This window comes from Podarcis pityusensis, assembly GCF_964106645.2.
Source record: "Podarcis pityusensis genome assembly, chromosome: 5".
Classification (NCBI taxonomy): domain Eukaryota; kingdom Metazoa; phylum Chordata; class Lepidosauria; order Squamata; family Lacertidae; genus Podarcis; species Podarcis pityusensis.
The window spans coordinates 60,699,151-60,722,207 of record NC_138032.1 but is presented as its reverse complement, the minus strand read 5'-3'; the positions used below and the strand labels follow the sequence as shown (position 1 = coordinate 60,722,207).

Below are 23,057 nucleotides of genomic sequence, written 5' to 3'. Positions count from 1 at the left end.
ATACTCTTCTGGAACAGAGTTTGATAACTCTTGTATCAAATGTTTCTGTTGGAAAATTTAATAAACACATCATGACTGTGATGTTACCTTTCAGCTAATAGTACACTGCATCTTGCCACAGATGGATAAAGTTTTCTACCATCCTTTTCCCATTGCTGCCTCACATCCTTTATAGTTGACCTGGAGACCAAGTAGTTCTGAGGAATATTTTCTCCCTATAGAAGAGCCTTCTTTATTATTAAGCGCCTTGAATACATCATAGAAACCCCCTGGACTATACTGCCTTTCCCCCCTTTTTTCTTTTTGCAGAGGACAAGTGGATTTGTTTGAACATCCTCAAGAGAAAACATCAAACATCTTTAGACCCATGCATTCCAGAACTAGCACACAAGAATGGAAGGGAAGAAATCCTCTTTGACAGAGGCAATAAAATTCATTTGTGTGCTGCACTTCTCACACCATCATTAAAAAAAAACACCATGAAGAAATATATAATCTATTTTAAATGTACTGTAGTCTACCAAAGACTGTCATAAAACAAAGGACTGCTTACTATGCATCTCTCCATGGATGGTATAAACAAGCCATAGGACAGAAATACTTATAAAGGTTTCTTTTTTAAAAAAAAATATCTGCATAGCTAATATCTATTGATCTGAACACAGATCTGTCAACAGGCAACATTTTAATTTAGAGAAAAACCGCACACCTACACACACACACAGAGAGAGAGAGAGAGAGAGAGAGAATAAAGGGTAATTCAAATAATATCAAGTATTGACTCTTGCTCATATATTCCGTCCTCAAAAAGAAACAACTGTGAAAAATTTGTACAATAAGGAAGCAACAACAACGAAAAGGAAAAGGGAAAATACTATTTAATATATTAAAGCCACTGAAGTATAACAATAATAACATGATTTTAAAGAGAGTGAAACATTAAGCAATATGGAGAACAGTAGAGAAATTAATAAAAAGAGACACACTCATGGACATAGAGACACTCATTCACCCACCCACATTTACAGCCTTTTTAGCTCCATACTATCAACACAAAGGAGAGGTTAGTGCAGAAAAAGGAGTTGACTCACTGAGAGTATTGGGTTAGTATCCAGGTGTATATCTCTAAAAGACTAGTTCATGCGTTTGTTTCCTGACAGTAGGAAGCGACGCTCTCAACAGTCTCGCCTTCCTGATAATTTCACCCCAGTTACTTTCTCTAACAGAAGGCCTACTTGTGAAACAGAGCCTATGAATATACATGAGGAAGGCAACCAATGGTCTTTAAGAAAATGGCTTGCTTAACAGCATGGATGTTTCCACTTTATATTTAGCAGGTTGTCTCCACCAATAATGCATTTTAATTAATAAACAGCTTGCGAGCATCGCTGCTGCCAATTATGGAAAGCCAGGAAAGTGGGGGATTTCTCTTCCTCCCAGCCGTCCCTCGCCAGCATCTGCTATTAAAAATCAAAACACCGAATAATTTCTAATATCATTTGTATCAAACCGGTTGTCATGGCTGTTATTTCTCAGACTCTATGGGAAAAAACCCACCAACATGTCATTTGCAATGCTGCGTAAGCTGCTTATAAGCTTGGGAGCTTCCATAAGCGTTTTTAATAGAATACTGTAGCAGAAGGTGTGGAAGGGCAAGGCAACATTTCTAACTTGCAGCATCTGGGGCTGAAAAGAAAAGGGGAAAGGGGGAAAAACCCACATACCATTCCCAGACAGAGGTTTTAATTGCAAATGAGAAAATCCATGCCAATCATTGGTTGCTCCATAGCTTGCCCATCTCCCTGCAGGCAAGCTGTCAAAGGAAGCAATTAGAATGTACCACAAGAAATATGTCCCTTGCACAGGCCAACCAGCACAGGTAAATAAGTTGTCAGTCATTTATTAGTAAAGAGGTAACTAAAGATCAAAGGGAGCAGGGAGATATCTGCAGTCAATATTATGCCATTAAGGGGAAACTTGGGCATACAGAAGAGGAAACTAGAGGGCCCATAATAGTGCTAAGGCAGGCCATTGGCTCACCTAGTCTAGGACAGTCTATTCTGATTGGACGCAGTTCTCTGAGGATTCAGATTTTCCAGAGATTTATATGTGAGATCTTTTAAAAGTGGAAATCCTGGGGACTTCCAGTTCATTCTGTTTTCCTGACACTTCCCTAAGTGTTCATTGTCACGTTATATTTGAGCTTTCACATGACATAAAATTCTACTTCTGGGACAACTGTGGAACGTAGCACAAGTTGGGTGCTCATTTTCTTGCAGGGGGGCCAGCTTGAATAAAGTACTGGGGAGGCACGTAAGTCCCACCCTGCAGAATCGATCGCAAGATGTGGTGCACACCATTTGAATGGCAATGCCCATCAATTTTTGGGGCCATGACCTCCTCAAATATTTTATTGTGGGGGCAAATGGAGCTCGGCTCCTAGGAGTTGGCTCCCATGTTTCCGTGTTATTTGCTTCCAGAAAACATCTATTTGCAAATAATGCGGCAATGAGTGCTGAACTTGCACTATATTGCACTATATTCCACCATATTTCCAGAAGTGTCTTTTATGTTGTGTGAAAGCTCAAATATAATGTGGGGATTAGCAGACAGGGTGTGAATGCAGCCGAAGACCTTTGATGTGCAAAGCCTCTGAGCTATAGCTCTTTTCCTTAATAAAACATGCATGTAATCATATCAACTAATGTATGCATCTACTTCAGTTCTCTTCTCTATGTGGCTTTTGATTTTATTTTCATCTTATTTAGGGGCATTTATTTCATTATTCATTTGTCAAACATTTTAGTCACTTTTTAAAACAACAACAACAAACCAAAAGTAATTTTACAAAAATAAAACTATATGTACCTCTTTCACTGTATATTTTCCAAACTAGCCATTGTCTTTTGACAAGAGGAATAGGAGCACTGCAGCACAAAACACTGAGTGGAGTCCTCGTGAAAATTTGTCTTAATATTCAAGTCTTTGTATGCAATTTTGCCTAATATACACATTTTTGCAAGCAATTCCCCCTAATACAGTGCATTTTTGTATGTTACTTTCACCAACATGAACATTTACATGCACACTTCACCCTAGAATATACTTTTTTGAACACATTGCTGTTGGGGGGCTGGGGGAAGAGAACTGAACTGCAAAATTCAGAGCAAAGTGAGTGTTTCGGTTTGTACCGTGGTACCTCTAGTTACGAACTTAATTCGTTCCGGAGGTCCGTTCTTAACCTGAAACTGTTCTTAACTAGAGGCATGCTTTTGCTAATGGGGCCTCCCGCTGCTGCTGTGCCGTCGGCACACAATTTCCGTTCTCATCCTGGGGCAAAGTTCTCAACTCGAGGTAACTCTTCCAGGTTAACAGAGTTTGTAACCTGAAGCATTTGTAACCTGAGGCATTTGTAACTCGAGGTACCACTGTATATTGTTTCAGGAAGTAGGAATTAGGCATGAATGGAATTGAAAATCCTGACATTTGGAACCTTGTCAGTTTGCTCAACCCAGGGTAAAAGCTGGCTGGGGTGTGTTTGTGTGTTTGTTTACCTTCACACCTCCAGCTTTCTGGCTTGTTTTTTCAAAACTATTTTCCCAAACACTGGTAGCAATGGGAGCACAAACCTCTATGGCAGATCCAGGCTAGTATGCATTGAAAGCCCAATACAGTATATAGGCATGTTGAGGACATGAAGGAGCATTGTATCCAATGGATCCAAGGCTTACAATGACATGTCTTAAAATACCACCAGCGGCAAATCTGTGCCCATGGAAAGCTTTGGGAATACTGGGACTCTCCAAGGGAGCAAACACAGCAAAATTATTTAAGGCTTTACACGTTCAAACTTTAGAAGTCCAAACATTTGGGCAACTCTTAGTAGTCACCCAACATCTGTAGCCACCATGACACCACTCCTGTTGTAATGAATTAGAACAAGCATAGGCAAACTCGGCCCTCCAGGTGTTTTGAGACCACAATTCCCATCATCCCTGACCACTGGTCCTGTTAGCTAGGGATGATGGGAGTTGTAGTCCCAAAACATCTGGAGGGCCGAGTTTGCCTATGCCTGAATTAGAACTTGATCTTTCTCTGCACCTCTGAAGCGGACGATATCCTGCTTCCCTTTTCCAAATCCAAGCTTGCACCAAAGGAAAGGCAGGTACCATTCCCACTTGTGTGCTTGTTTCAGGAGGGCTTCTGAAGCCCATCACAACTGTGTTTCCTCTCCAGAGATTGGGATTATTTGGCACAAAACTTCCAAGTCCCTCCAACAGCAAACTGTTCTTTCCAACCCTTTGGCTGGAAGCAGAGTGGGGCACTTTGTGAGTTTGTTCAGACAGACACAGACACAGACACAGACACACACACACACACACACGTCCACTCTACGTAAACACTTGATGATTCCTGACTTAGAGTGAGCTGACATCATTAAAAAGCATCGTATTTGAGGTGAAAGTAATGTCCCAAAGCCTTTAGTCTGGTTGATTTTTATATATGGGATAGGGCAGGGGGGAATACCATCTTGGCCTTTGCCTCAGGCAGCAATAAGTCTTGGGCTGGCCTTGGCTTAGAAGGATCTTTCCCCCCTCTTTGATATGCTCCACACCTGTGTGTGAGAGAGAAGCAGAGAGATTGGGAATGTAGGGTATGCTTATTAAGTGGGGAGGAGAAGCCTTCAAAGTCACGAATTCTTTTGCTGTGTTTCCCCTCCTCAAATGTGGTATTCATGCTTGCAACTTTTCTCCAAAGGATAGATACTAGAAAGGCTTGAAGAGCTCTGATGAATGCATTAGCACACATTTGACAACTGCAGAACCATACGTGTGATCAAAGGTTACATATTCAATGCAAAGTAGGGGTTTAATGTGGCTGTTTTGAGTTCTGCTACACCCAGCAGAAGGGAGAAGGGTCTACTAATGATTTTTTGACAATACAATATATAAATTATTAGAAATCCAAAATGAAAATATCTTGTTGAATCATATTTTCTAACATTTTCAAAGTGAATAACAACTTTTAAGAGTAAGATGCTGGTGATGCAACAAAGTTGATCTAATTATTCCCAATAATTTAAACAAGTATTTATTCCACAAAGGGAATAAAGCACAGGGGCTTGTTGAAAACTTCAATTAAAAAAAATGATGCTCACTATTTTGTTTTTCCAATCTTTTCTTTGCTGGGTTTTACACAAGATCTAAGTGAGATATCTTATTAGCAGACAAACAAATGTATTCTGGCATGAATTTTCATAAGTATTGATTACCTTTGTCATCTGCATGAAATGGAAGTACTGTATTGGCCCGAATATAACCCACACTCAAATATAAGTCACACCTTTAAAATTTGGCGGCTTGGGGGAGGCTTGGGAGCCACAGACGGGATGGGCACCATTGCCCCCATGCTCCTGGGCTGCTGTCTGGGGAGGGGGAGCCATGCCCCTTTGCCAGCAGCCTCGCCCCCTTCTTGGCGGTTCAGGGGAGGCTTGGGAGCAGCGGTTGGGGCGGGCGCTGTTGCCCTGTGTTCCGGACAGCCCTCGTAAGGAATTTGGAAAAATGTGTGGCTTATATTTGGGCCAATACGGTAGGTTCTTGCCCATGTAACCACATGCCACAGTCAAATCTGTTAGACATTAAGGTACCATGGATCACATGGCTGTTTCCGCTACTGCAGATCAACACAGCTATTTTTTCTGGAATCAGTACTTAGTCCACCTTAGTATTGATATCAAGTTCCTGCATCTTATCATGTGGTTGATGGGAAACATGCCCAGTTAATAAAACTAACAGATTTCTGGCTCCTGTTATTTTGTATCTATCTGCAAAATAGCATGTTATATTGTAAGTGTAAAGACATATGGCTTCATGATCTCGAAGCATAGTAAATACTCTGGCATTAAAGTGTTTGCTGTTGGGGATTAATTTGCCTCCTGTTGAGCAGAGCTCTGCTATTAATTTGTGGTAGTCTATGGCTGACATGAGGAAGAGAAAACATTATAATCACATGACTACAGCAAACCAAAGAGATCATTGAGCAGAGTTGAACCTGTGATGTTGCTAAAATATATTAGAGCACATTTTTCTCAGTCAAAACATTATTTTCTTTCCTATAACTCTCACATACTGTTCAAAGCAATGTTCAAAATGTGGGTCTCATCCAAGGCTTAGGATGTTAACATGAAAATGTCACCTTGTTGCTTGATTAACAACCAGCTGTTCTGTCTAATAGGTTAATATTTCCCTTGGTGAACATTAGCTGTGGTGCTTTTCTCATGAGAACTCTTAGTTTTTATCATTTCTCTGGGTAAGGAAGATTTAAACCCACAGCCTGGTAGAAAAGTGCTAGGGTTGAAATCCAGATATGAGCCAGTATGGAGTTGCATCAAACATCCAAAATCAAGTTATGTTATGTTTTGCTTGGAAATATTCACACTATACGAGGTTGGGAGGAGAAGGGTGGGGATGGTTATTTGGGGGAAGCTGCACATTTAGAGAAAGGCAGTAAGATGTGAGAGGAAAGCTATATTTTGATTTAGCAGAAGTTAGCCACTGAGTCCCTTACTATAAACGGAATTTTGTGTTCCACCAATTGCTATTCCCTACAAAAGACCCAAACATGAGTCCTACAGATGACAAGAGCTGAAATGCTCACTTGAGTCAGATAGTTACTGTAAAAATGAAAAAGGCTAGTGGGGTTTTGCAGGAATCCTCCAATATCTTAATTTGGCTCCATTCTAATTAGACTCAAAGAGCCATTTCACGGCTAAAATGCACATTGCATGCAAACATGTAACAGTGTTGCCAGATGGCTTTTTCATGGAGGATAAGGCTATCCATGGCTACCAGCCATGATGGCTATGTTCTGCCTCCACTGTTGGAGACAATACGACTCTGAATACCAGTTGCTTGAAATTGCAAGTGGGGAGAGGGCTGCTTCACTCAGGTTCTGCTTACAGGCTTCCTGTGGACATCTGGTTGGCCACTGCGAGAACAGAGCGCTAGACTGGATGGCTCTTTGGCACAATCCAGCAGGCTCTTCCCATGTTCATTTAAGCTTGAAAAATTACTTTGGGAAAAGGTGATTGAGCCTGGATTGGTGCTTGGGGAACAATCATTTCCCCACTTGCTACCTCCCTCTCCAAATCACACCTTTCTCCCTCTACACTGGTTTTGAATTTAAGTACGTGTTTGTGAAGGTCAGAGATACCGACAGGCTACACTGATATGTGTTTGCATGTAACATTTAATTGTGCCTCCCCAAATATCTTGGGACACTTCACTAAGACACCCATTTTTGTGATCAGTCTAATATATCAAGAAGTAACTCACGTCTTCTAGCAACTGCTGAATTCCTTAATATGTAGGTTGGAGCATCAGCAATCACAGTTGTTGCGACTGAGCTCTGTGAACTATCGGCTCACATATTGGACCGTCCATTCACGTGGATATTTCCATTCAGTTCAAAAGGTATTATTCAATTTCCATCCATCTCTCTCTCTCTCTCTCTCTCTCTCTCTCTCTCGTGGTATTTGTGGTATATTTAACCATTATACTACTCTGTCTCCCTTGTTACAATGTTACTAACTATACACTGCAGTAAAATAAAACTATATTTTGGTATTGAACAATTAGGCTGTTTCTTTGCATCCTTGAATGCTATAGATGCTATTTCCACTTAGACTTGGTCCACGTTATACTTTTAAAGTACATTCAAAGCACATTATTTCCCTCAAGGAATTATGGGCACTGTAGTTTACTTCTCACAGAATTACAACTCCCTGAAACCTTTAACAAACTACTGTGCCCAGGATTCTTTGAGGGAAAGATTAAGCTTGAATGTGCTTTCAATGAGCAGTGTGCACACAAGTTGCATGATATCTCCAAACAGAAAAAGAGCATTCAACGTATTTGGCTATGAAGGAAAGATATGATGCTGGTCACAGTTCTCCCTTTGGTATAGGATCCCAATGTTCCTGAACCCCAGAAATTGGACAACATTGGATTTAACATGACTAGACTTAACTTATCAAGCTTGTATTCTATTACAAGTAAAGTTATGCATTTTACTTTGGAAAAGAAAGTATCCATTCTGGATATTGCATATTTCAGAATAGGTCCTATCACTGTGAAAAAGCAGATCATTTAATATGAAACTGAAGGTGCATTTGTCATTGTCATCCTTATCATGGAAAACAGCAAAAAGCTCCCTGAGCATAATAAATCAGCTGAAGTTATACATCAAGAATTGATTTACTATGAATAATTAGCTGCTGCAACTAGTCTCCCACTAATGGTGTTAGAAAGCATTAAGTGTAGCTTTCATTGTGATCACGGGAGTGTTAAACATAAATTCACACATAGTAACATGTAGATGTGGTGCTGGAGCAGCAAAAACATAAGACTACACAAAGGCCTTGCTCTCTGAATGCCTGGTAACCGCCTAACAACTGGGGGGGGGGGGGGAATCAAACAACTGTTGAAATAGAAATAGAAAATTGAAAGCTATCATGCAAAGTCGGAGCTATCCAAAGAGAATTTAAACCATCTCTTGAGTGGCTTTATATGCAAAATACAGCCATTTATAATACAAATATGTTATCCTGGAAATGAAACTGTGTACGGGCCAACTTATATGTTGTGTATTTTCCTGCATGGAAAGCACTTCTGTCTGGGAAATACTGTGCAACTCAAATTGTATATGATGAGGCCAGATGGAGACATTTACGTATGAAAACAGGCTAAAAAACCATGACTAGATCCAGGCTAAAGAGAATTGCTTTATACGTTTAAAAAAACCCAAAAAAAACCCTGCTGAAATGGCATAAATGTATATTCAGAGGTCTAAGTTGAAGAGGCTGTAATCCTATGCACACTTATCTAAGTTCCTTTAGATTCAGCGTGAGTTACTTCCAAGCAGGCATGCCTAGAATTGTACTGTAAAGCAAGGGTTTAAATCATTGGCCTCCTACACATGGCATTGGGCTGTAATCACTTTGTCATATTTGAAGTTTTGCCTATACCAATTTGCCTAGAAAAAGGTTGATTGTAACAATTAGATCACCTTATACTTCTACAATCATCAGAAGTGTTTTATGTCTCAGTAACAATACAGCATTGTGAAAAGGTAAGTAAGTAGAGATGCACAACAATTTGCAAAGTTGGTTGTGACCTGGAAAAGAAACGTCATCTCCTTCCTCCTAATTTACCCTTTACCAGCAGAAAGACAAGGCTGTATTTGCATTCTAGCACATAACTATTTTTCAAGCTTTAAAACTTTTTTTAAAAAAGAACAACCTACTGCTCACTAACTAGTACTGATGTGAAGTTGATTCCTAGTGGAACTAAAATGATCATTTAAACAGATGGCATGGCAAGAGACCAAGAGACAGCCTGGATCAAAACCTTGCGCCCTGTTAACTTACAGTACAGCATATCTTTGAGAGACAACCTCCTCCTAGACATTTTCATTAGTGCTGGATAAACCTCAGAAGGATCAGAAAGTCTGTATGGATTAGTAGCCCCAATGCAGGATGCTTCGTCACAGTGAATTTGAACTGTTGATTAGCGAAAACACAGAAAGAACATTCATTCCCTTCCCCTTGTTGCTGAAAACCGCCAGAATGATTGAAATTTGCACATACCAATCTGCGAATTTCCCTCTCACACTCTCTCTTTATCCTGGTAATCTCTTCTTGGTGAAGGTGATACACACTCCGTATCTCTGCTGCTTTGATTTTGTCGGCTTGCACAACCACAGATAAAGCTTCTTCCACTTGCTTTTTAGCCCCCTTAAGCTCCAAAATTTCCTGTTGCATTTTGGTTTTCTCACCCTCAAATCCCTTCTTGGCCTCCTCCTTTGCTTCGCAGAAGAGCATCGTCTTAACCTTATCAGGCGTCCCATCCCGGACAACATTGAGTAAGGCCTGAAGTCTCTGAATTTCATTATCTTTGATTTTTATGACTCTAAGAAGCTCAGCTTCATGCTGTCTTAAAAGTCCCTCGCGAACAGCTTGGAGCTCCTTCATTTTTTCTTCATGAAGTTTAGCCTTGAGCTCTGTTACAGTCACTGTGTTTTTGTGCTGTTCGTGTTCTTTGATCAGCTTCACTTCCTGATTTTTCTCCCTCTCCAATTTGCTGACCTAGAAGAAAAAGAAAGTATCACGCGGTATGTTTAAGATGGATTTTATAACCTAGCAATAAATGTTGGAGGACATATTTAAGACAGCTGTTGGGAAATCAGAAAGTGTTTTTTCCTTATCACAAATTAAGGGTTAAAAAGAGATGTAAGATTAAATGAGTGAGTTTGTCTGGGGTTTTTTCTCCCTATTAGCAACATCAGCTATGCAGGGTGGGGGGCACAAGCTAGATCAGAACCATGGTGCATGGGAAGGAGGGGTTAATCCTGTCCCCCATGTTAGAATCCCACCGAAAGTTAGAGTTGCTCATAGTCCTGACAATGCAGCATGTCAGGGGTGGATAAGGAAAGATGGAGTCCTCCCATTACAAGTTTCTCCGCCCCTCTGAAAAATTCCATCTCCTACTGAATCCTGGGCTCATTTCCCATCGGACACCGGGCACACTGGGTGTACTGGGAAGATGTAGACAAAGGGAGGGAAGGAAAATACCTCCCTGTCTCTTCTACAGTGACTTACACATTAAAATTAGGGCCCGTCCATACCTTGGCTTAATATGGATTCTTTGTGCCTTCTTTAATTTCCTCTCGTCCATGTGGCATTCACCTCCAACTACTGCCCCCCTTCTAAAAATCTTGATATCCCAATATGCAATTAATGTAGCTCTCCTTTTCAGATTTCCAAGGCATAGAGAATCCCTGGATTTAGTGAGCAGACAGTGTGGGACAACAGTAGTTGGAAGAGAACACTGCATGGACGATGGGGAATTAAAGGGGGCCCTTTATTGCACTAATAAGCTTTAATAAGGACAGGAATATTCACAACGCCAAAGTTTCTCAACAGCCGTCTGCATGCTTCTCCTTGATGATACACAATTACCATGTCTAAAAGTTGGTTGCATGCATTGTATTTTTGCACTTTTTGGTAACGTGCTAATGCATACACAGGAGTGTCGATACAGATAGGCCTGACAATAATTCAAACCAACCAATGCACACACCCATTTAAATTAGCTGACAAAAGCAGTTTTGGTATGGCTGGATTAGCTCTCCTTCTCAAAAGTTTTAAAATAATTCACTGATCTTCTTGCCTGCCTACCTACCCTTTATAGTGAAAGCAAAACAACTAGAGTCTGTCTGAACCAACCTCCTGCCAATTTCTAACGCAAAAGTCAGAGACTCAGCTCATTTCAGGTTTCACGTAAGCACAAGTTTTGCACTGGTCTTTTAACTTTTGCACTGAATGCTTTTTTTGAGTTCTTCAAGGCAACAATTCCAGCTAAAAGCATCGCCCGCTGGCAAATGTAAGACACTTGTGAGTTTAGCAGAGTTTTGAAAAGCAAAGACTGTCAATGAGCTCGCCCCATTTTCCACCTCAGTGCCCCATTACTTAACAGTGGCCATGTTACTTGGCTCTTAGATACTCTGCTATTATTACACAACTGATCCAACAGACATTGTTCCAGTTACTTCCAGGGCTCCTTCATTCAGCATTCATCCTAACTGGGTTGCACAAAACTTACTTGGTGGTTAGACTCTGTCCAGTTGCACTGAGCATTCATCCTGATTTGCTTACAGGGTTCTTACATGTCTTCCTGTTAATCATTCATTAATCCCACATTATTCATTCATCCCACATTTTTTGGCATGTTTCTCTATCACTTTCCTAACTTCAAAAGGTTGGGGGGATTGGTTTTTTTTCTTATTAAACAAAAGAGTGGATTGATTGAACTAGGGCAACAAAGTGTTTTATTCCACTTTAATTGCACAAGCCTAAATTTCCAGTATGCACTTAAATCCTTCCCACAAAATAGGGGGAGTCTGGAGGCACCCCCAGTTACTAAAGGGGTTTTACTAAATGGGGTCTTAATATTGTAAAGGGTCATTCAGGTATCACAACTGATAGCAGTTTTTTTACTGACTGACTCCCCCGTCCTCCCTGTTAAATCTGGATTAAGTGTGTGTAGGGGGGTATGGCCTGGCATTTTGATGCCAATGATGTTGTGTGGATGATACAAAAAAAAGCTGCATGTATGAGGAGCACCTACCCACAGGAAACACAACAGCAGCTTGCTGGGTGGGGTGCAGCAGCTAAACTAGCTACCCAGAAGATGGCTCACTTGGAGGGAAAGATGGCGGGGAGCTTGGCATGGTGGAAACACACTCACAGAGCCAATCTAGTACATTTGCACCACATTGACCTCCCCGCCCCTTTGATCCTTTATCTTCTCCTTTCTGCTAAGCAACAGGGACCAACCTGCTAGGAAGCTAGTGCCATGGCTCCAGCTGGCCCCCTCCCCAGCAAACTGCTTCTCAAGATTCACCCATCTGTAAATTACCTAACACCCATCAGGAAGCCCCTTAAAACTAACATGTTACAAATTTTCTTAGCTACCAAATTAAATTTAAAAATCCCCAAACCATTTTCAGAGTAGTGGTGCAGCAGTAAAATCTTCCAGCCCCTTTGCAAAGCTAAGCAGGGTCTGGTGTGGTTTCAAACTGGATGGGAGACTGTGTTTTGAGATTCCTGCATTGCACAGGGTTGGCCCAGACTACCCTAGGTATTCCCTCTATGATTCTAAAACAGCTTTGTGCTTACTCAGTGGTTTTTAAAATGTTAATTAAGCAGCTTTGGAAGTAAAGAATAAATAAAAATGTCCTGCCTGGACAGTACGCAAACATACACTTTTGAACAATATACAAATGGCCTTCTTTTAATGATGTCTTCCCAGGAATGAAGCTGCTGCTATACAAGCGATTCAATAATGCAATACTTCTGGGCTTGTTTTCCGACGTGTGATTTACACAAGAATTTTGGAGTAACACTAAATCTCCTAATTAGAAATGAATTACAAAGAGATGCCATCCATTCAGAACCCTCGGCTGCAATTGCTTGTCTGCAGCTGATATTAGCAACATGCTGGCCACGTCTAACATTAGCATACTGCTTATATTTCATTACCGACTGCTTAGTTTGCAGTGCTTAGTTTGCAGTGTTGCCTGGGATGGATTGGTAACATCAAATAAAATCAATACTGAAGTCTGGACTGGCTTGCATTTGTGGGTTATAACTATCATACCTGGAATGAGGCTTTTAAAAATGGTGTGGACTTACATAGAAGAAACAGTAGAAATGTGTGTTTGTGTGTGTACAGTATACACACACATATCTATGATTCTATGAATGACCTGGGTGCCTAGATAGTATAATGTGGAAATATGTGGTCCTTAAGGCCTGTTAGCCAGTGCAGTTGCCTCAATATTGGCTCAATAGCTGGCATACATCTGTCTCTGGAGACAATGGAGGAGTGTCCCTTTGGACTTGAAGTCAAACTGTTGGAGAGTCACAGCGACTGCTGTGGCTGTAGAGACCAATACAGGAGAAACATGTTTTGTTGCAGCGGGCACAGATGAAGGCATCCATTTGTGCTAGTGCAAATGTGCCATGGCTAAATATGGCCTCACTTATTCCAGCCAAAATTAAATACATAAATTTAAAAAAACCCAAGGGTTGTAGCCATCATTAGCCCTACTCTGAGTAGACCCTTTGAAATTAATGAACATGGCTAGCTTGGGTTCATTCATATCAGTGGGAGACCCATATAGAAAAGTGTTTATTTTTATATTGCCTTATATAAAATTATGAGTCTTATTCAACACTGTTGTTCTGCTAGCGCAACCAGTTGCACCATGCAATTTTCCCCTCCACGCCTCTCCCATGAAGACCCCCTCATCATCAAAATCTGCTCCAGAGGATTGAGGGGCCCTTCAGAGAAGATTTTTAGGGTGCGCAGAGAAAAATTTGATGGTACACAAGGAGAGGACAGGGGTGGCCCATTCCACAAACAGAACTCCATGCACAAACCTATCTATTTTTATATTGTTTTATTTGGATTACGTTAGAATAACTTGGGATATTTACTACAGCTACTAGTAAGCATAAACCTTCACAGCCATATATTTCTGTCTATCCTACATTTATGCAATTCAATTTATTAACATTTAAATAATCAACGTATCTGAATTTAAGTACATTAAGAGCCATTTATGTAACATTGCCTGTGACATCTGTTCATCATCAGTACCGTTCTCCAGTAGTGTCAACATAAAATTCAGCAGGTTCACCCTGAGTAGTACTTAATTGGCTGCAACCCTGTTTCCAAGCAAAGCAAAGTGTAGACAAAATATAATTTGTCTTCAGATTTGGTAGATTACTCTTAAAGCCAATGCAGGCTCCAGCTGTCACCCACACAGTAACCAAAGATTAATTTAATTTTCGCATTAAAAAGCTAGATTGTGCTCAAAAGAAATTGCCGGATCAGCTTGTTTAATGTGAACTGCATATGGATTTATGCCATCGTCCCCCACCCCTTCTTGGCAGTTTTGCTTCTTAGTGTATGGTACATGCTGACAATACAGCTGCTTTTGCCTTCATAGGGGACCAATTAGAGAAGTCTCTAAATAATGCATCAAAACCCGCATTCGTATGAAGACAAGATCTAAAACAACCTTCAGGCTTCATTCCACAAGAGTATATTAAGAGGAGGACCCTTGTTTAATGTTTGCAGCATCTTCTTTTTTCATGATCAACTCCTCATTTTACAGATCCAAGGCTTATGTTCCATTGCAAAGAAGGACCTAATCTATTAATACACATGCTATCTTTCAGAAGTGCATTTACTTATTAAAACACACATCTGTACTGTGATGAAGTGTACCAAATTGCATGGTGCGGTGTGTTTTTTCCTGGCACAGGAAAAGAGCTATGGGGTGGCTTTGCCTCCTAATTCACCATCACATTGTAAGTGGGTGTGTTTAGGAAACAGGATGGCTTTTGTTTTGATTAGCAGTGGGGGGGGGGGAAAGATGCACACCTTACTCTTTTCTTGCTGGAGTTCTATTTGAATATCTGTTAGTTTTGCCCTGAGCTCTTCATTAGCAGCTTGCAAAGCAGCTAAGGCATCCGGTCTTTCTCCTTTAGCTCGAAAGCTGGCACCCTTCTTTGACATCGTGAGACGGCGTGGCAAGAGGGGCAGAATCCCAAGCAGAGAGGACCTCCTGCTCTCGCCTATTCCTTGATTCTGCTCCACGACATTTTCTTATTCATCTGCAAAATAAAAGAAAGACCAACAGTTGGGAGTCCCATCATTAGTCTAAGGAAAATACAAGGTGTTTCAGCTGGAGAGGGACCAAAGTACATAAGAAAGAAGCCCCTTTTAAGGAATTGTGCATCTTCCATTTACTTCCTTATTGGTAACAATACATCTTCTCCTAGAGCAGCCTTTCTCAACCTGTGGGTCCCTAGATGTTGTTGGACTACAACTCCCATCACCCCTAGCTAGCAAGGCCTCAGGGATGATGGGAGTTGTAGTCCAACAACATATGGGGACCCACAGGTTGAGAACTGCTGTCCTAGAGCAACTTGCAGATTCTTCCTTAGCCACTCATCATCATTTCATCCTAGGGTAGAGCTACATCACATAAAACCTTACAAAATTCAAAAACTAGTTCAATAAAAACACAGCATCACTTACATATCAAGTGAGTGATAAAATACATGCTGGTTCAAAGCCTCAACCCCTTCCCCAAATACTGGGAGGAGTAGTTTCAGCTGCCAATGAAAAGTCAGCAATTTCAGCTTTTGTGTGTTTTAGAAAACATGGTGGCACCACATAGAACATAGACATAGAAGGTCCAACCATACTTTAGACTTTTTGAAGTACCATATGAGATACTCTAAAGAGCCATTGCAGTTATTTGGTGAAGTGCAAGCTGCCCTCTTCATCCCTATTCTGGTATGTTTCTTAATTGGTGGAGTGGGAAAGCTTATCCGCCCATTTCCGAGCACAATTCAAAGTGTTGGTGCTGACCATTAAAGCCCTAAAAGCCCAGTATACCTGAAGGAGCAACTCCACCCCCATCGTTCAGCCCAGACACTGAGGTCCAGCGCCGAGGGCCTTCTGGCGGTTCCCTCATTGCGAGAAGTGAAGCTACAGGGAACCAGGCAGAGGGCCTTCTCCGTAGTGGCACCCACCCTGTAGAACACCCTCCCATCAGATGTCAAGGAAATAAACAACTATCTGTCTTTTAGAAGACTTCTGAAGGCAGCCCTGTTTAGGGAAGTTTTTAATGTTTGATGTTTTATCGCTTTTTGTTATTATTAATTCTGTTGGGAGCCGCCCAGAGTGGCTGGGGGAACCCAGCCAGATGGGTGGAGTATAAATAATAATAATTATTATTAATTATTATTATTATTATTATTATTATTATTATTGTTATTTTATTATTGTTATTATTATTATTATTATTATTATTACTACTATATTATTATTATTATTATTATTATTATTATTATTACTATTATTATAATATTATTATTATTATTCCTTTTAAAATATATTGTCATCATCAACCTTCCCTCCAAAGAGCTCAACACACTTATCTGCCTCTCCATTTGATTCTCACAACAGGATTGTGAGGTAATTTACTCTGAGAGATAGTGACTGGCCCAAGGTCACCCACTGGGCTTCATGGCTGAGTGGGAATTTGAATCCTGTTGTCCCAGGTCCTTGTCCAACACTAACTCGTATGGAAAATGAATAGAAAAATGAACTGCGGAATGAGTTTGGGGATGCAGCAGAATGTCTGTGCAAATGCTTCATGACAACCCCGAATCATTATCCCCTTTCCCACCCCAGCAAGATGACATCTCATCACCTCACCACTGGCCAGCCATTCAAAGCCTCTGGGAGTGACTCCATAAAATATCTGACCACCTGGTCTTAAAGAGTAGGAGATACAGGCTTGCTTCTCTGCACACCCACATTCTCCCAAATCACATATCAAGCCATATGATAACGTACGAGTTATGTGAATTACTGCAATATTGGTTGGTGCATTAGCTGTGATTTTTTTCAAAAATACATGCACATTATTGATTTCTCATCAGCTTATGACAGGCTAGATTTAAACCATTGATTTAAATCATTGATTAAAAGTATTTAATTCACCAGTGGGGAAAAGCTGTTTAAAATAACTAACTCAAATCAAGCCTATATTTATTGAACAAATGTGCATACTAATCAGTTGTGATAACAATTCAAACTGAGTTGTTTATAGGCGAAATTGTGCCTTTACAGTACTGTCTCTGATGATACAGCCCATAAGCCACTTTCACTATAACAGGCATACCCAAAGACAAAGGAGCATTTGTGAAACTAAGCATATCTGTTTGGCTCTCTCTGTGATACATATGCAGGACAGGGAGTATGAGTATTTAAGACAAAATACTTTTCCACAAGCAAGGACTGTTAGGACGCATTTCCACTATACATTTAAAGCAGTATCATACCACTTTAAACCGTCATGACATCTCCCCAAGAATCCTGGGAACTGTAGTTTGTTAAGGGTGCTGTGAGTTGTTAAAATGACCTTTATGCTCCTCACAGAGCTACAATTCCTGGGTGGTTTAGTAGTCATTTCCTCTTCCCAGGGAATTCTGCCAAGGTGAATGTCTCCTTCACTTTTTTGAAGGACAATCATCATGCCATTTTCATTTCTCAGGAACATCAAAACATCCATTACACTCATGTTTGCAATTGCTAGCTTTATCCAATAAAGTTTCATCAAGACCATTCTTGCAGAAGCACGGTAAGAAAGACACAAAGAACTGGAAAATGGTGGGATGACCTCCAGTGGTCTTCAAGTTTATGAGAATTTCAGGAATGAAAATAGAGTTTTTACTTTATGAGTTGCAATTCCACATGGACCACACTGAAAGGCTTGCTTCTTTCTAAGCAAGCTGCTATTTACCTTGCCTTCTGATGGGAAGAAAATCCCTCTGCTGCACAAGCTGTCAGCAAAACACTAGCATGTGACCGGATTCCTTTCTCATGGCCACTAATTACACTTCAGGGGGGGGGGGGGTTTAATAGAGGGAACACTCTTCAATTCATAGCAACATAAAGGATGCCGGGAAAGGCCATTCAGAATGTCAGATTATATCCAGCCATGATGATCCATTAATAGGTCAGAGAGATGCGGCTTCCTTCTGTGCTGTTTAATTGCATGCCCCAGCTGAAATCTCTAGACTCCTGTGTTCTTCCTTGAAAAAGCAAAGCAAAAGAAAACAAAGCACATGTTACAAAATTTGCACAGAATAACTCAATTGCACTCGGTGTCTGCTTTCCTTGCACACATTTGAAATGGTATTGGTTGGAACATTCCCCTTTTCCTAAACAATGTTTGCTTAAGGGCTTCCCAAAGGCATCTGGCTGGCTATTCTTGGAATCAGGATGCAGGATTAGATAGTCTGATCAAGCACCTTTGCTTCCCTCCTTTGTGGAGGAAAAAGAGGGGCAAGTAGTGGAGATTTATGATGTCACAATCTCTTAATGTACCACTGCTCAAGTAATGCAGGGATGATAGGGGCACAGAAACAAGCAAGCAGGCAGGCATTACTTGTTAAAAAGCAGCATCAGTCTAACATCCTGAAATGCAAAACTAGCTCCTCAGTAGCCAAATCCACACGGTTACAACACTTCACCCACACACTGTCGCTCAGGCTGGAGAAATTGCTGACAGCCTCGTCTGCCCTCAAAATGCATCCCAGGTGCTTGACAATTCGAATAGGATGAGGTCATCTGCTGCCCATCAACTGATATTCAGGGGCCATCACTGGGAAATACCAGGCTGTGACAAACTTTAGAGAGAAAGCATGACTCTCAGTGGTATTTAAAGGACAAGCTGCCCCTTGACTTGCTAAGCATGCTGACATTTTTATACATATGCTTCCTGTTACAATGGTACCTCTGGTTAAGAACTTAATTCGTTCCGGAGGTCCGTTCTTAACCTGAAACTGTTCTTAACCTGAGGTACCACTTTAGCTAATGGGGCCTCCTGCTTCCACCACGGCGCCATTTCTGTTCTCATCTTGAAGCAAAGTTCTTAACCCGAGGTACTATTTCTGGGTTAGCAGAGTCTGTAACCTGAAGCACAGGTAACCCGAGGTACCACTGTATCTTGTTTCCTCCATAGAGATGATGCAATTAAACCAAAACAAAGGAGATTCTGACTAAACATTCAGAAAAAACTTTCTTTTTTCCCTTTATTCATTTTCCATTTTCCATATTACATCTATACAAGTCATACCTTAGTCTTACACAGACTTCCTGACTTATCTTCCATTGACATCCTATTTCATTTTCTTAGTTTGCTACATCTCCTTATATCATTCGGAAAAACTTTCTGACAGTAAGAGCTGTTCGGCAGTGAAATGGACTCTTACGAGAGGTGGTGGGCTCTCCTTCCTGGGAGGTTTTTAAGCAGAGGTTGGATGGCCATCTCTCACGTATGATCAAGCTGAAATTCCTGCACTGCAGGGGGTCGGGTCCCTTCCAACTTTAAGATTCTATGAGTCTATGATTCTGTATGAAAAACTGGGTTGCTCCCCAGAACCACAATGAGAAATGTGCTTTTCCAGGTTCATGGGAATATTAATTTTAGACTTGGAATAGAATGGATGATATTATAATGAGAAGGCGTGGGGCTCCTTGGAATAAGACAATGGATGTAAAATAAGCTTTGCAGGTGTAGAGTTTAATGTTCAGGTTCTTGTCTTCTCTACAACCATGAGCAGGGTCTTGTTTGTGCTGCTAGAATCCTCCTTGTCCTTTCAGTCTAGTGTTAAGTCCTGGGATAGACTGACCTGCTATTAAACCATGGCTTTGTGAAACACTGGCTTGGACCAATGAATGGATCCCTTACAAACATTACAGATGCTTTCCTCAAAAAGCCAGGCCCCGAATCTTCAACCTATGCAGGAAGGCTTAACCTCTGTTAAGAAACTGACCATAAGATATACAATGATGTGCATTCTAGGTGCATCCCGATGAGCACAGAATGCAGGAAACTCAATTCCTAATAATCCCCCATTGTTTAATGCTTGAAAGCTTCTGGCCTGGAGAACATGTGAATTTGTTATACAGTACTCAATAAAGACGAACGTAAAATGGATTTCTTTTCCTGCCTGTTCATACCGGCACACACAATTACAATGACAAGAAAGTCAATGTTAAGAGGGTATTATGAAGCTGAGAAACATGTTAACTGTATAATGAGATTTTCCACTAAGGAAATTGGCTTCTCCTATCATTCGCTAAGCAGCATGCCTGGCTGGTGAGTGGGTGGAGGGGTGGACTCCTACAAAAAGATTAATATGGAACTCTTTAATTAAGCCTTTTGCAAAGGAATGGAATATAATGAGAGAATACATGGATGTCACCATGTACAATACCTGCTGATGTATAATAATTAATATAATATAATATAATATAATATAATATAATATAATATAACAGTGATCTAAGACTGCATGCATTGGGCTTCCACAATTTTTCTTTTTCATAAAACACCCCCTCTGTTAATGAGAAGTAAACCCATAAAGCTACATTCTGCTGGTTCTCAGAATCAAGATAGAGATATAATATTTATTTACTTATTTATTACATCCACATCCCGTCGTTCTTCCAAGAAGCGCAACTCTGGGTGTTGACACAAGAAAAACTGCACCAAAACATGTTTCCAGATTTTGGCATGGGAATATTCAGCATTGTCAGCCATAGAAGATATGGAGAAAGAATTGGAGGAAAATGGGAAAGTATTCTGCAAGCATCTTTCTGATAGGGGACATGTAGTTTTATGCATACAGGGGAAAGCATTGTTGGAAGCTATGAAAGAGTTGGTGTTTTCTTGTCCCCCCCCCCCCCGCATAACTTTGTTTTCTCTCCTTCAAGCCTCAGCTTTGTTATATATGAAGAATGAAAGTGCCGTTTGTTTGTTTGTTTGTTTGTTTGTGCATGTCTGCGCTCATAGATGATTAATCAAAGCCATCTGGACACTGGTGGACACATGCCAGTAATAAAAAAATATTGCTCCCAGATGCCACATGCCAGAGACTTGCCATGACTAAACTCCAGAAATGTAAAGCAAGACTTCTCTTGAGAAGTTTTTCATTGACAAACCTAGCCTACATAGATCTGGACAATGAAGAGACCACCACAAGCAAACTATTAGTAGTCCAATTTCATTTCTCTGCTATCTCAATTTCCACTTACAATTCATTTTACAGAAATAAGAATGAGTCATGCAAGGGAGGGAGCCTAGCCAGCCGTCAGTATTACCCCTTAGGACATTCAAACAAAACAGTACGTTTCTCAGCAATAGGGAAAATACATTATGTATATGATAATGCCTCTCACATTGTGTCAAAGATGGCGGCATGAATAATGCATCACCCAGCACTGCCTTGAGTCAGATTCACTCTTTTTGCCACCTGCCTTTAAGTGGAGATCAATCCTTTCCTGCAAATCCATCAGGGCATTTCCCAAGCCCACTTTGTGCAATAGCCTCACCAAATGACAAAGGTGTTATATCCTGTCTGCAGGTAATAAATGGAAAAAAGGAAGGGGGAGGAATAACCTTAATAGGAGGCAGACATAGCTATTATATTTGCTCTTCGTTTAAAGGTGTTGATCCTATATATATTTACTTGGTTCTCAGTTTCCACTGAACTAAAACTTTACAATCTGGTGCCTGAGTTTGCTTTCTCCCTTCCCTCCTATTTTCCCTGCTGTGTGTCTTCTACTGTAGATCATAAGCCTGCAGACAAGGAGCGTCTTTTTGCTCATCTTGTAAGCTACACTGGAAGCCTTTTTGACTAAAGAGCAGGGTGGAAATGTTTTCAATCAATCAATCAAACAAACAAACAAACAAACAAACAAACAAACAAACACAAAGGAGGCTTACTTCTGAGTAAACATGCACATAGGATGGCATTGTAAAACAAGGCTAGGTGTGTGTTCTGCATCAAGAAAGGGAATTCCTCAACTTCCATGAATGAAATAAAAATTATGGAAGTTGGAGCAAAGTACAGAGGCTACATGCAGGAGGCGGGAAAAGGAAATCAACATTCAAGTGAAAGGCCTGAGTGCCAGATGCACAAATCTACACTCAAATATTTATTTGACTATTTATATCCCATCCCTAATTCAAAGACTTTGGGGCAGGTACCAACAAGTTGCAATAAAAGAATATCAGTACAACTAAATCCTGAAAAATCACTCAAGGACACAATATATCAGGCAAGATTCTGCAGCAACTTCCAAACCCCCCCCCCATCTCTTGAATGGGTATCTAAATACTGTCAGTGTGAGTGCCAGGGTAATTGGGTGGCATCTAACTGCAAAAAAACCCAACTACCTCTCCCAGCAGCTTCATGTAAAGGTTGAATAGCTTGGCTTAGGGACAGAATACAACCCTAAGAGACCCATTGCGGACAGTTAAGGGTGAAGTTGTATGACTGTAAACAGTAAGTGGGATCAGGAAAGGGACAGTTTACAGGAGTGGGATATTTTGAAGGAGCTTTTAATGGGGAGCAATAGCAAATGATCATAGAACTATGTCTACTTGAAGAGTTTCTTTCATGGAAGGAAGAAAAGAACATTATGGTATAAGGGCAAATTGCCATTTCAGACATGCTGCTATGCTTGCGAATGCTGTGCAGAGCCATTGTGATGTTGCTTGCAGAGTGTTTGAGTCACACCAGGGAGAAGTGGCTGCAAATCTCCCATTCAGCTGAAAAGCTCATTGGATGGCTTTGAGCCAGTTCACCATCCCTTGACTTCATCTATATAAAATTGCATAACCCAACATATGTCAGCTTCGTAAAAGTTGGAAAACAAGCATGATGAATAAATAAATATCTCTCCTCGCTCCGCAATTGTCTTTTACCTAGGATCTCCTTTGCCAGGAATTTGTATAATATTCTAAGAAAATGACGTTTCCTCTCATAAGGCATCCAGAACGACATTCTGCCAAGAATGGAATATTGTCATGTCCACTGCAGGGAATATAGTCCACTG

General features: G+C 40.7%; 1 protein-coding gene across 18 annotated transcripts in view; it reads right to left on the bottom strand.

Moving 5' to 3' along the window:
* JAKMIP3 (Janus kinase and microtubule interacting protein 3) overlaps window positions 1-23,057 on the bottom strand; it is a 125,893-nt gene that overhangs the window by 64,150 nt on the left and 38,686 nt on the right. For all 18 annotated transcript variants that reach the window (XM_081007143.1, XM_081007129.1, XM_081007146.1 and 15 more), the window contains exons 2-4: window positions 17,950-18,241; window positions 15,012-15,244; window positions 9,647-10,144 (exon numbers count right to left, since the gene is read on the bottom strand). In XM_081007143.1, coding sequence (XP_080863269.1) covers window positions 9,647-10,144; window positions 15,012-15,146 — 633 coding nt within the window. In that variant the 5' untranslated portion in view covers window positions 15,147-15,244; window positions 17,950-18,241. The remainder of the gene's footprint in view (window positions 1-9,646; window positions 10,145-15,011; window positions 15,245-17,949; window positions 18,242-23,057) is intronic.